Source organism: Myotis yumanensis, unplaced genomic scaffold, assembly GCF_028538775.1.
Source record: "Myotis yumanensis isolate MYYU_CA2020_CCGP unplaced genomic scaffold, mMyoYum1.0.hap1 SCAF_17, whole genome shotgun sequence".
Taxonomy (NCBI): domain Eukaryota; kingdom Metazoa; phylum Chordata; class Mammalia; order Chiroptera; family Vespertilionidae; genus Myotis; species Myotis yumanensis.
This window is the reverse complement of record NW_027223768.1, coordinates 26,533,337-26,545,782: the sequence shown is the minus strand read 5'-3', so window position 1 is coordinate 26,545,782 and position 12,446 is coordinate 26,533,337. Positions and strand designations below refer to the sequence as shown.

General features: G+C 35.3%; 1 protein-coding gene and 1 non-coding gene across 6 annotated transcripts in view; both read left to right on the top strand.

Moving 5' to 3' along the window:
• Positions 1–12,446, top strand: part of TPR (translocated promoter region, nuclear basket protein) — a 73,133-nt gene that overhangs the window by 2,296 nt on the left and 58,391 nt on the right. For all 5 annotated transcript variants that reach the window (XM_070397199.1, XM_070397198.1, XM_070397197.1 and 2 more), the window contains exons 3-13: positions 86–190; positions 2,465–2,538; positions 4,624–4,720; positions 6,055–6,158; positions 6,490–6,654; positions 7,108–7,200; positions 7,815–7,895; positions 7,976–8,063; positions 8,791–8,931; positions 9,864–9,955; positions 10,215–10,412. In XM_070397199.1, the coding sequence (XP_070253300.1) occupies positions 86–190; positions 2,465–2,538; positions 4,624–4,720; positions 6,055–6,158; positions 6,490–6,654; positions 7,108–7,200; positions 7,815–7,895; positions 7,976–8,063; positions 8,791–8,931; positions 9,864–9,955; positions 10,215–10,412 (1,238 nt within the window). The remainder of the gene's footprint in view (positions 1–85; positions 191–2,464; positions 2,539–4,623; positions 4,721–6,054; positions 6,159–6,489; positions 6,655–7,107; positions 7,201–7,814; positions 7,896–7,975; positions 8,064–8,790; positions 8,932–9,863; positions 9,956–10,214; positions 10,413–12,446) is intronic.
• LOC138996478 (small nucleolar RNA SNORA66) lies at positions 10,689–10,816 on the top strand. The gene has a single exon (XR_011468773.1). It is a non-coding gene; the product is annotated as a small nucleolar RNA SNORA66 (small nucleolar RNA).

The following is a 12,446-nucleotide window of genomic DNA, read 5'->3' as shown; positions in this document are numbered from 1 at the left end:
GAAGCTTATTAAAAATAAGTGGCAGTATCGAAATTGTGGGTACATGTGTGTTTTATTATTATTTTTTTCCTCTGCTCTTCTGTAGAACAACAGTACTTTGAGGTAGAGAAGAGGCTGTCCCACAGTCAGGAGAGACTTGTGAATGAGACCCGAGAGTGCCAAAGCTTGCGGCTTGAGCTGGAGAAGCTTAGTAAGTATTACATCTTTTTAAAAAATATATATTTTTATTGATTTCAGAGGATAAAGGAGAGGGAGACATAGAAACATGAACGATGAGAGGGAATCATTGACTGGCTGCCTTCTGCACGCCCCCTACTAGGAATCGAACCCACAACCTGGATATGTGCCCTTGACTGGAATCGAACCGGAAACCCTGCAGTCTGCAGGGCGATGCTACCAGCCAGGGCTTAATTACATCTTTATCATATTCGTGGAGTATTGAGATCTTCTGACACTTTTGTATACTTTGGAAACATCTACTTACTGTATCTGAAAATACTGTTTTCATTTATGGTAATATTTTTATTTTCATTCAGTGATAAAGACTATAAAAGAAAATAGGGTTTTCAGTGGTTCTCAACTTGTGGGTCGCCACCCCTGAAAATACTCCTGCATATCAAGATATTTACATTACAATTCATAACAGTAGCAAAATTACAGTTATGAAGTAGCAACGAAAATAATTTTATGGTTGGGGGTCACCACAACATGAGGAACTATTAAAGGGTCGCAGCATTAGGAAGGTTAAGAACCACTGGTTAGTGGTCAGGGGGCCTTGGTTCTGAGTGCTATTAAAATGCTTTTTTGCCATATGTAACTCATAATAGTGCCTGACTATTGTTTATAAAATGGCTAGAACCACATGCTGATCTACTTACTATACAGACCAAATGTGATATTTTAGAAAGTGTTTTGAAAAAATAAAAGCAATTATGCAACTGAAAAGGTAAAGAAAGTGCTTAATTATTTTTATGTTGTTGAAAAACTAAAACCTATTCCATTTGTTTTAATTTTCTGTTAAAATTTTTATAAATATTAATCTCAAGATATTTCCTACTTAATCCTAGTTCAGGTGAAAGAAGAGTAGCTAATTTCCTTCTTAGTTTTCTTACATCATTAACTACTAGAAAGTACACAAGATCTTAAAGGTCTTGACATTTATTGGGAAGATGATGTGTATTTGCTTTGTCTACAGTAGAAGAAAGCAAACGTCAGAAAAGACCTGGTAGAGTAGGGGCATAGTATTTGTTACTAGATACCGATGGGTTTCAATTTGATTAGGAACTCAGGAAGCAAATGATAAGGAGAATGGTTAAAACATCAATCTTCTTTCTTAACCAGGTTCATGCCCTTTGGCTATTTGGGTCATGCTTTTTTTCAGCTAATTTTGGCACAACTCATTTTTAAAACATGACATACATATGATGGTATGATATGGATACATTTGTAATGAGGGCACAAGTACATATTGAGTAACGAGATCCAGTTTATTGTCTATACATTGTTTTGTCTTGGCATAATAAAAAGGTCTGTACAATAGTGATGATAAAGAATTTCAGGAAAATGACTGATTACAGCTGCTTGTGTCAGATCTGGAAGAGGGAGGGGGAGGGGAAGATGGGGATAAAGATAAACAGACCTTTGAGGTGTATAATTACCTTTATATTTTTTTAATTTATCATACTGGATGTGTAAGTTTGGAAAGCAGTAAGTAACTTTAAAGCAAAATAGAAAATTTAGACTAATTTCGTAGGGTTTTTTCTTGTAATAAGCCAATTGTTTAAATAGAACTTAACACTGGAAATAATAATAAAGTATTTGCTCATTAAATTGCTAGCACATAATATAGATGAGTTTTAATTGAAGAAAATTTTAGAAAGTTAATTCTTTCCTAATTATCTTCATGTGTTTAGCAGAGAAACTGTATTAAGGAGAGATAGCCCATTCATTATAAGTGGAAGTTGTGGGATTGGTAATTGAGTATCAAGCATAATTTCCTTTCTTCCATGTTAAAGGCTCTCTTTACAGTGATTAATAAGCTGAATTATAATCACAGTGTCTATTGTGATTTATTCTGTATACAGTTTATGAAAGTTAAATGTTACTAACTTTCTTGGTATGTTTTAGCTCAGTTTCCTTATTTGTAAATTTAATTCACTTTTTTTATGTTTGACTTGCAAGATGTCATTGAAAAATAAGGAAGTTGGTAATTACATATGCTTTTACCTATAAAGGTTGGCTGGAATGATCACATGGAATATTGGAGACAGGATAGCCTATTTTAAAATTTGGTCTAGAAATACAGTAAATTTGGGATGTATTTATGATTTAAAATGCGATATATAACTCAATCTTTCTGAGACTCAATTTCTTAATTTTAAAGTGTATATGAGTGGCAGTTGGATAAAACCTGTTCATTGCAAGTTTTATGCCTGTGTGTGATCATAAAATTCCTTTTATCCAGACAGTCAACTGAAGGCACTAACTGAGAAAAACAAAGAACTTGAATTTGCTCAGGATCGCAACATTTCCATTCAGGTAAATGTTATTCCTATGAATAAAACTAATTATAAACATGATACTTGAGGAAGTTTTCTATTCTGATCTATTAGTTATTTAGTCACTGGGAAGATGAAACAGATGTTCTATTAGAAGAAGCTACTAGCAAAAGCATATACATAAATTTCTTAATTGGATCTTTATATGTTTTATTGATAGATTGAACATTTTACTCATTAGAATATATTAGTACAGTGGGGCCTTGACTTACGAGTTTAATTCGTTCCATGACGGAGCTCGTAACTCAAATTTCTCGTATGTCAAAATCAAAAAGTGAACGAGTGAAACACGTGATGCTGGGCTGATGTTGTGGCGTTCACTGTGACGTTCGCTGCGCCAACTAGCAGTGGGGTATCTGAAGCTGGCTCGTAACCCAAATTTTAGCTCGCAACTCAAAGCAAAAAATCAGCCGAGAGACAGCTCATATCTCGAAAAACTCATTAGTCGGGACACTCGTAAGTCAAGGCCCCACTGTACTTGACATAAAAAAATGCTTGCTTTTTTAGCTCTGAAGCGCTCCTAAGTTGTGATTTTTAAAATTATCATTGTATGTAAAGTGCCAGAGAATTAGACATAGGAGAGATAGATGTTCATAGGTCCACCTGTCCATCTAGTCACTCACCCACTTATCTACCTGCCTTCCATCTTTCCTTTCTCTTAGAAATTATCTATATAATGCTTACTATTGTGCAGGCATTATTTCAATTATTGAGGATATGGGTGAATCCACATCAGAAATCATTTACTTAGGATAGTGATATGAAAAACACTGAATGTGATTACAAGGATTGTTGACCAATTTATTTAATAAAATGAGCATTCCCAGATAAAACTTTAGACTCTTCATTGCTTTTTTAAAATTTGCATTTGATTTGAGTTTGAAAGGTACAAAAAAATTCAAAAGGGAAAATGGGCAAAGGAATTTTAAAACAGAGGTAGCTGCATAAACGATTAATGATAATGTGAGATGTTGCTCTACTTCACTTATCAGAAAAATGCAGATAAAACAGTAATGTAATTATCTTTCACCTTCCATGTTAATAGTAATTTCTTTATTTTTTGTTTTAAGAGCAATCTGTACTTTGACATGGGTGGCTGGAGAATTGCTACTTATGACTCAAAAGCATATAAATTGCTGTTGTCTTGCTACAAAAGCAGTTTGACTATGACTAAATAATTAAGATTTTTAAATAACTCCATTTCTAGGGATCTCTTATTGAGAAACTAGAGGCCTGGTGCACGAAAATCATGCACTGGAGGGAGACATGGGGCGGTCCTTAAGCCCAGCCTGCGCCCTCTCGCAGTCCGGGATCCCTCACGGGATGTCCGCCTGCCAGCTTAGGCCTGTTCCCTCACCCCTACCCCGGGTTCGGGTCAGCTGGCAGTCAGACATCCCTCTCACAGTCGGGGACTCTTGCAGTCCGGGACCCCTTGCTCCTTACTGCCCACCTGCAGCAGAGGCAGGAGAGTCTCCCACCACTGCCACTGCTCCCCAGAGCACCGCTCAACCAGAAGCCAGGCTCGCTGCTCCTTTGCACTGCCTTGGGGGCAGGAGAGGGATAGCCACGAGCCCAGCTTCTGTCTGAGCGGTGCTCCCCGTGTGGGAGCGTATTGACCACTGGGGGCAGCTCCTGCTTTGAGCGTCTGCCCCCTGGTGGTCAGTGCGCGTCATAGTGACCAGTCGCTTCACCATTCGGTCAATTTGCATATTAGGGTTTTATTATATAGGATAATTGCAACTGAAGTGTAAATGTAGTGACAGCAAAAAATTAGTAAATTAAATGCCCTACGAAAGTGTATTTAAGTAGGACACTTTCAAGTGATAGCGACATGAGTTTTTCATGAGCCAAGGAAAAATAATTTTTAAAAATCCAAAGCATGAACAGAAATGTTGAGAGTATAGGTATTTTTTAAACTTTTTGCTTTATGAGTTAGAAAGAAAACAAACCATTTTTAAAGCACAGCTGACATGAACTAAGGTGACAATTTCATATTCAGATTCCTGTATTGATGATCAGCTTGATTTAATTATGTATGTATTATGCTTACTCCTCTGTATGACAGAGCCAGTTTACAAGGACAAAGGAAGAATTAGAAGCTGAGAAAAGAGACTTAATTAGAACCAATGAGAGACTATCTCAAGAACTTGAATATTTAACAGGTATGAAGAAGTGCTTTAGCCTCTAACTCCACTCTTCCTTTCTCTTTCTAACAGTGCTAGGAATTAATGTCCTGTTCAAGTCTGTTGTTGGTGTTTATTTATCATAGCTCAGAATAGAGTTCTGGGTAATAGCCTATTGTTTCTCCCACTTATTTTAGATCATTACCAAGGATTTAAAGAAGTGTCCAGACAAGTACGCAAACGAAAACCATCTCAAGTAGTAATTTAGACCAAGATCTACATGCAAAGATACTCAATAGAATGTTATTTGTAGTATCAAGTTGGAAGTAGTTTAAATATTTATAGAGGCTGAGATCATTTATTTTATATATACACCTTTGCTAGTATAAGCTGTCCATGAGCATTCAATGTAAGAAGCTTAATGGGGAGCCCATATTTAGAAATATATACTGAAGTGTAGTTAGGAGGCAGGAATATAAGATATATAAACATAGGCTATAATATGTAGTACAGTTAACATATTTCGGTAAATATGACATGCAGTTTACTGGTATCAAGTTCCCTTCGTTTACTTTTTGTAAGTGTTTTTGAAAAGTTTTAGTTCTATTAAGGGAAGAATTTTCAAATATTTATGTTGCTATGTAATATTTAATTAGACATTTCCAGTCGCAGAAAAAAGTTACTTCAAATTATTTGTTGATGTTGATCACTTGGTGAGTAAGTAAAATTAAAAGAATTTTTCTTTGTAAAAACCTTTGTAAGGAAAATAAGTCTATGTTTTCTGGTTTTGTATAGGTCTTTATATGTATCTTTTTTTTTAACTTAGCAAGTAGCTGTTTATGAAATATTAATAGAACTTTGGTTATATGTCAGAAAAATCAATGTTAATTTTGTATATTTAGCTTAAGGTATTGCATTTAAATAAAATAACGAGTATAATTTAAATATGTGGTTCGGTGCAGGAATTTGGTTCTTTATCATATACTTGCTAAAATTAAATTTGTATTAAGTAGCTCAGAAGTAAATTAAAATAGAACAATTGAGAGCTACTTACTTAGTATTAAATGTTTATATTCCATATATGCATTTTTTAAAATATATTTTTTGATTTCAGAGAGGAAGGGAGAGGGGGAGAGAAACATCAGTGGTGAGAGAGAATCATTGATTGGCTGCCTCCTGCACGCCCCCTACTGGGGATCGAGCCTCAACAAGGCATGTGCCATAGACCGAAATCGCACATGGGGACCCTTCCGTCCTCGGGCCAAGCCTCCATCCACTGACCCAAACCAGCTAAGGCCCAGACAGGCATTTTTGATGTTCGGTTCCTCTAAGCAATAATGAGTTATTTTCAAATTCTCTTCTGACCTTTCTAGAGGATGTTAAACGTCTAAATGAAAAACTTAAAGAAAGCAATGCAACAAAGGGTGAACTTCAGTTAAAATTGGATGAACTTCAAGCTTCTGATGTTTCTGTTAAGGCAAGTAACAAATAATTCCTAATGCACAAAATATAATTTTTGCTTAAAACTCACCTAAATTAAATTTAGGCAACATATCTATAAAGTAATTAAACCTGTGTTTTGTTTCTTAATGTCAGGGAATTAAGCAATAAGATAGCTTTAATTGAACTGTTTTGGTTATGTGATATTTTAATTTCTTATTCTTTTCTGATTATGTTTTCTGTTAAGAATCCTTGCAGATACTTATTTCTGTTATAAGGTATTCTGCTTGTGTTCCTTGGCTGCAAACAAAATCATAAATAACCACATGTTATGTTTTACTATAATTTTTTTTTTTTAATTTCTTTAGCATCGAGAAAAACGCTTGGAGCAAGAAAAGGAATTGTTGCATAATCAGAATACATGGCTGAATACCCAGTTGAAAACCAAAACTGATGAACTTCTGGCTCTCGGCAGAGAAAGAGGAAATGAGATTCTAGAGCTTAAATGTAATCTTGAAAACAAAAAAGAGGAGGTATGTTAGTAAAATTGTATCTTTGTGTTGGTTACAACTTACATTTGTGTGACCATTTATTAGACATTTACTCAGTGGTATACACTTGTAAATGTAGGATTAAGGGTCACATGTGAAGAACATAACTCATAAACATTTTGCCTGGGAAATTAACCAGTTGCTTTGAAATAGAATTTATAACATTCTTTGATGACTTTTGTTATTACTACTATCTTATGATACATCTTTCCTACAACATGTTTAAAAAGTGGTAGTAAGTTTTTGTGAGCTAAATCCAAACATATTCCATAAACTATTACTCTTTTATTTTCTCAAATATCCATATTTTATATAAAATGTTTTTAGGCTATTGGAGATTGTTTTGCATTTGGCAGCTAAATTTATATCATTTCAAATTAATTTCAGTTAATATAGCATTATCCCCCCCAACCCAACTCTGCTTTTTGTTTCTAGGTTACTAGAATGGAAGAACAGATGAACAGCTTGAAAACGTCAAATGAGAATCTTCAAAAGCATGTAGAGGACCTGTTGACCAAACTGAAAGAGGTATAGTGACCACTGTAAAATCTCTCTTTTACAGAAATAATAAAGCACTTAAGAAACTGTTTATTTTATAAAATTATTTAATGTTTTGAACTGGTTCCTGGCACCACAAAATGGTCGGGACACTTACCTAATCTGATAGAGCAATAGTATGCTAATCCAAAGTAATGTCTAAAAATGAGTATCATTGATTTTAATATTTGAGTATTCCCCTTTTATTATCAATATTTTATCCTTTTTTAAAAAATATATATTTTATTGATTTTTTTACAGAGAGGAAGGGAGAGGGACAGAGAGTTAGAAACATCGATGAGTGAGAAACATCGATCAGCTGCCCCCTGCACACCTCCCACTGGGGATGTGCCCGCAACCAAGGCACATGCCCTTGACCGGAATCGAACCTGGGACTTTTCAGTCTGCAGGCCGACGCTCTATCCACTGAGCCAAACTGGTCAGGGCAATATTTTATCCTTAAAGTAATTCATCTTTATCATGAAAACTGATTTTCATTTTATCTCATTACCATACAAAACTTTTTTTTTTTTATCTTGGTGTTTGATAAGCCTTCTAAATTCAGTTCAAAGGTGTCTGCTATAATTGATTTTTTTTTTTTTAAGGCTAAGGAACAGCAGGCTAGTATGGAAGAGAAATTCCACAATGAATTAAATGCTCACATAAAACTCTCTAACCTGTACAAGGTAGGTACCCTGCCACACATTTCAGTGTCCTAATGTTATATTATTGGATGTTTTGGTAACTTTTTAAGATTATATTTTAGAGTGCTGCTGATGACTCAGAGGCAAAGAGCAATGAGCTTACCCGAGCAGTGGATGAACTACACAAACTTTTGAAAGAAGCTGGAGAAGGTAAAACTTTTCAATTATGCAAAGATTATTTTATTTTTACATAAAAGGTACTTTTTTCTTAGCTTTGTGTAGATTGTTGGATTTAGAAGTTAGACTAACTTTATTATGGACAGAAACTCTGGTATAGAAGAAAGATCCTGGATTAAGATATTTTAAAATATTTTTTAGCAAATACTGTATTTGGAAATGTAGTTATAGTTTTTCTATTTCGTTCAGCTAATAATTTTATGTATAATCTGATTTCTAACAGAAAAAATTTTCCCCATAAATATTTACTTTGATAAGTATATAAGTTTATAGTTTGGGTACTCTCTTAATCCATAAATAAGCCTCACGTTTAAATTATAAATAGTGTATTTTAAAGTCTCTGGTTTTTTTATATTTTTTTTGAAATATGAGTTATTTTTTTATAATCTTTTTCAGTTATTCCCTATCTTCTAAATTAGAGATCAAATTAAAACCAAAGAGATACTTAAAGGCACTTTTTTACAATATGAGATCCTTTATTTTCCCTGTGAATAGGAGACATCAAAAGAGGAAATAGATTCGCCAGGCCAGGACAATTTAGGATTTATAAATAAAGCAAGAGCATTAGTGGGTACTATCGACTGAAGCCTGTCTAGAATATAATATTGTTGGATGGAGGGAAAAATGACTATTCTGTTACATTTTATAAGCTCCAACTTTTAATTATATGTTTGAATATTGTCTTTAAACATGTTTTTAGCAAATAAAGCAATACAGGATCATCTTCTAGAGGTAGAGGAATCTAAAGATCAAATGGAAAAAGAAATGCTTGAGAAAATAGGGAAATTGGAAAAAGAATTAGAGAATGCAAATGACCTGCTTTCTGCCACAAAACGTAAAGGTATGGATTAAAATGCTTATTAATGGCTTGAAATACTAGAACTTCCCTACATGGGTCTCATTTAATTTTACTAATAGAATTTCTCTGTAATGTTATGATGTAAGAAACTCCATCAAGCTATAGTATTAGAATGTACTTCTGGTTTAAAATTAGTACTTTATATGTACCCTCACTGTATTATCAGAAGTAACATTTGGTCACATGATTGTGTCGATTTTCAGAATAGTTTTAACTATAATTACTGCATGATTTTTTTTTTATTTGAATCATGTTATATTGCTCTTTGATGTCATAATTTTAACTGTTTGTAGGAATTTATATGTAACTAGAGGCCTGGTGCATGAATTTGGGCACAGGTGGGTTCCTAGGGGTAGCGGGGGCCCGGATGCGATTGGTCCTCCGGACAGGCAGTGGGATGCGCTTGCTGGGGATCCGGATCTGTCCCGCTGACGTTCGCACCGGTTGTCAGCAGCCACCTGGCGGCTGCTTTTATATCTTTTCTTTGTGGAGTGTCTAGGGAAGGGAAGCGGCCATGGTGCCCGAGGCCAACTTCCAGGAGGCCAGGTGGCGCTGTCGGGATCATGCTGATGGCGCTGGTCCATAGGTGCCTGGCCCATTCTCCTGAGATTGGACATGCAGGACTACTGAGGGAGTGGCTGCCGTAGGGGCAGTGGGCCACCAGGATGGGTCTGTCAGCTGAGCGGCACTCCTGCTGTGGGAGTGCACTGACCACCTCGGGGCAGCTCCTGCATTGAGCGTCTGCCTCCTGATGGTCAGTGCGCATCCTAGCAACCAGTTGTTCGGTGCTTAGGCTTTTATATGTATTGATAAAAGTGACACACAGTAGGTGTCATTTTTTACTTAAAAATTTTATTAGTGCCTTTAGTTTCAAATTTTACAAAAATACACTAGATTTCTATGTGTTGGCACAGGAGCCATATTATCTGAAGAAGAGCTTGCAGCCATGTCTCCTACTGCAGCAGCCGTAGCTAAGATCGTGAAACCTGGCATGAAATTAACTGAGGTAAGAGAGGTATTAAATATTGTTATTTTCCTTAAGCAAAAGTGATCATATTTCTCTGAAACGTAGTCTTCAGAAAAATTAATCTTAAAATCATCTGATGATTAATGCATTTTTCTGAGAAAGGTTTTCTTGGTTGTTAGTTCTGTGTAATATATAGTAAATGTTCCCTCTGTGTGAGTGCTACTGAATCTTAAGATAGCCAGACTGTGTACTCCTGTTGTTATGCTTGCATTTGAAATGAACCCTCTTCTACTTTCAGCTGTATAATGCTTATGTAGAAACTCAGGATCAGTTGCTGTTGGAGAAACTAGAGAACAAAAGAATTAATAAGTACTTAGATGAAATAGTGAAAGAAGTTGAAGCCAAAGCACCAATTTTGAAACGTCAGCGTGAGGAGTATGAACGTGCACAGAAAGCTGTGGCAAGTTTATCCGTTAAGCTTGAACAAGCTATGAAGGTTGGTTCCATTCCCAAATTTTAGCTATAGGAAAAATACATTTGAGAAACAGTAATTATACGTATTAAAGCTTGTCATTACATTATGAAACACTTGTAATCGAAAAATGTTCTTATCTTTACTTAGCTAAAATTGTGAGCGCCTTTTACATTTTTAAAGACATTTGGGATTATTTCTGTAGGGTTATATAGTAGATGATAAATAGCCATTTCAAGTCTATCTTTATAATAGAATGCTCCTAAATTTAGCATAGTCGTTTTTTGTCAAACAGTTGTGGTGCAAACTCAATCACTAACTGCATAATGTTGCAGAAGTGAGGAGAACTAGGTTTGCTAACGTAATTGAGGTGTTAGAAATGTATTAGCCTCAGAAACTAATGGGATCCTTTCTATCCTCATGTAATGTGGCGGGGAAAAAGCAGTTGTGATAATTCCGTCTAGAAATGACATTGTTTCACCATCTTCAAGATTTATTAAATAAATTTTTTGAGGAAATTCAGTTAAATCAATTTGTATCTGCTGTTCTAAACTGATACATTTCATTTCCTTTTTTTTGAGAATAGTATAAATAAGTTGTATCTTTAATTCAAACTTAAACTTTGGTTGCTATTGCTAATACAATTTCAACATTAGTTTAAATCGGTGTATGTTATATCTAGTTATCTCTCTCCTGAATCAAATGACATATACCAGTCTTACTTTGACAGGATATTGGCTTTTTGACACCCCCTTTCCTCATCTGGTTTGAGAAGTGGTCCTTTGCATCTCATTACATCTTGAGTTTCTCACTGTTGAGAAATGAGCATTTTGCCTAGAGTTTTTTGTCTGAAGGGAATAGTGAGGTAGAGGGGCTTAAGAATCAGGAAATAGCAGCTGTCCGTTATGGAGAAACCTGTTTGTTTCTCCACTAAAGTACAGGTACAGAGATAAAAAATACTGATTTTTTCATAACTGCCAAGGAATTTAAAGATAATTAGTATAGCTTTGTTTAATAGCTAAATCTTCTGTCCTTAACATCATGTGTCCTTCAGTCAAGATTCTGTGATAGTTATTTGTAGGATTTTTAGGGTTTTATAACCAAACTAGAGGCCCGATGCATGAAATTCATGCAAGAGTAGGCCTTTGCTGCTGCGGCTGCCTGGATCCCTCCCTCACCGCCGGGGCAGCTGCCTTGATCCTGTGGCTGCAGCCCCGGCTTCGTCCCGGAAGGATGTCCAGTCTAATTAGCATATTATGCTTTTACTATTATTGATAACTTCCTTCCTTGACATCTCAGCCCCATTTTGAATTCAGTAAATTTGTATTATTGTCATAGTTCATGAAATTTGCCTGCTTCATTTGCCACATACTTGTGTCTTTTGAAATTGGCTTATGCAGGCCTGTTGTAGGGCACTGTGATCAGAAATACTTGAAACACCAGGATAAATATGAGCCATCTTTCGCTTCAGTTTTTAAAATTTTTATGTGAAATGTGAAAATAACATATTAGGAAGCAAACTTTGTATGAATTTGAGGTAACACAACATTTAAAAGATACTGTGTTTATATCAGGCTCCTTAACTGTGCCTCAAATTCCCTAATGAGACTATGGTGCCAAACTTTGCAAAGCACTGCATATACTATCGCTTTGTTTTGTTTTACAGGCTTGTGACTTGGGAACCGATTCTTTAGAATTCATTCTTAATGCATTTTTAAATAAAATCAAGTCTTTTATGCATCTTACTCAACATGTTTTACTTAATTGATATTTTCAGATAACCAGTGCAATAATGATTATTATAATGTAGTTCTTTGTTTTTGTATTAGTAACAAAACTTTTGAGATTATTTACATGGTATCATTTGAATTTGTTGTGGATATAAAATTGTAATTGACAGTTAATTTGGGGGGAGTGGCACATTGCCCATACTTTTCATATAGTGATGAGCTATCTTTGAGATATTAACCGTTTGAGTCCCAAGCAGCGCAATCGCGCTGCTGAGATTTTATGTCGAGAAAACACAATTCGTTTGAGTCCCAGGGGGTATTGAAAAAA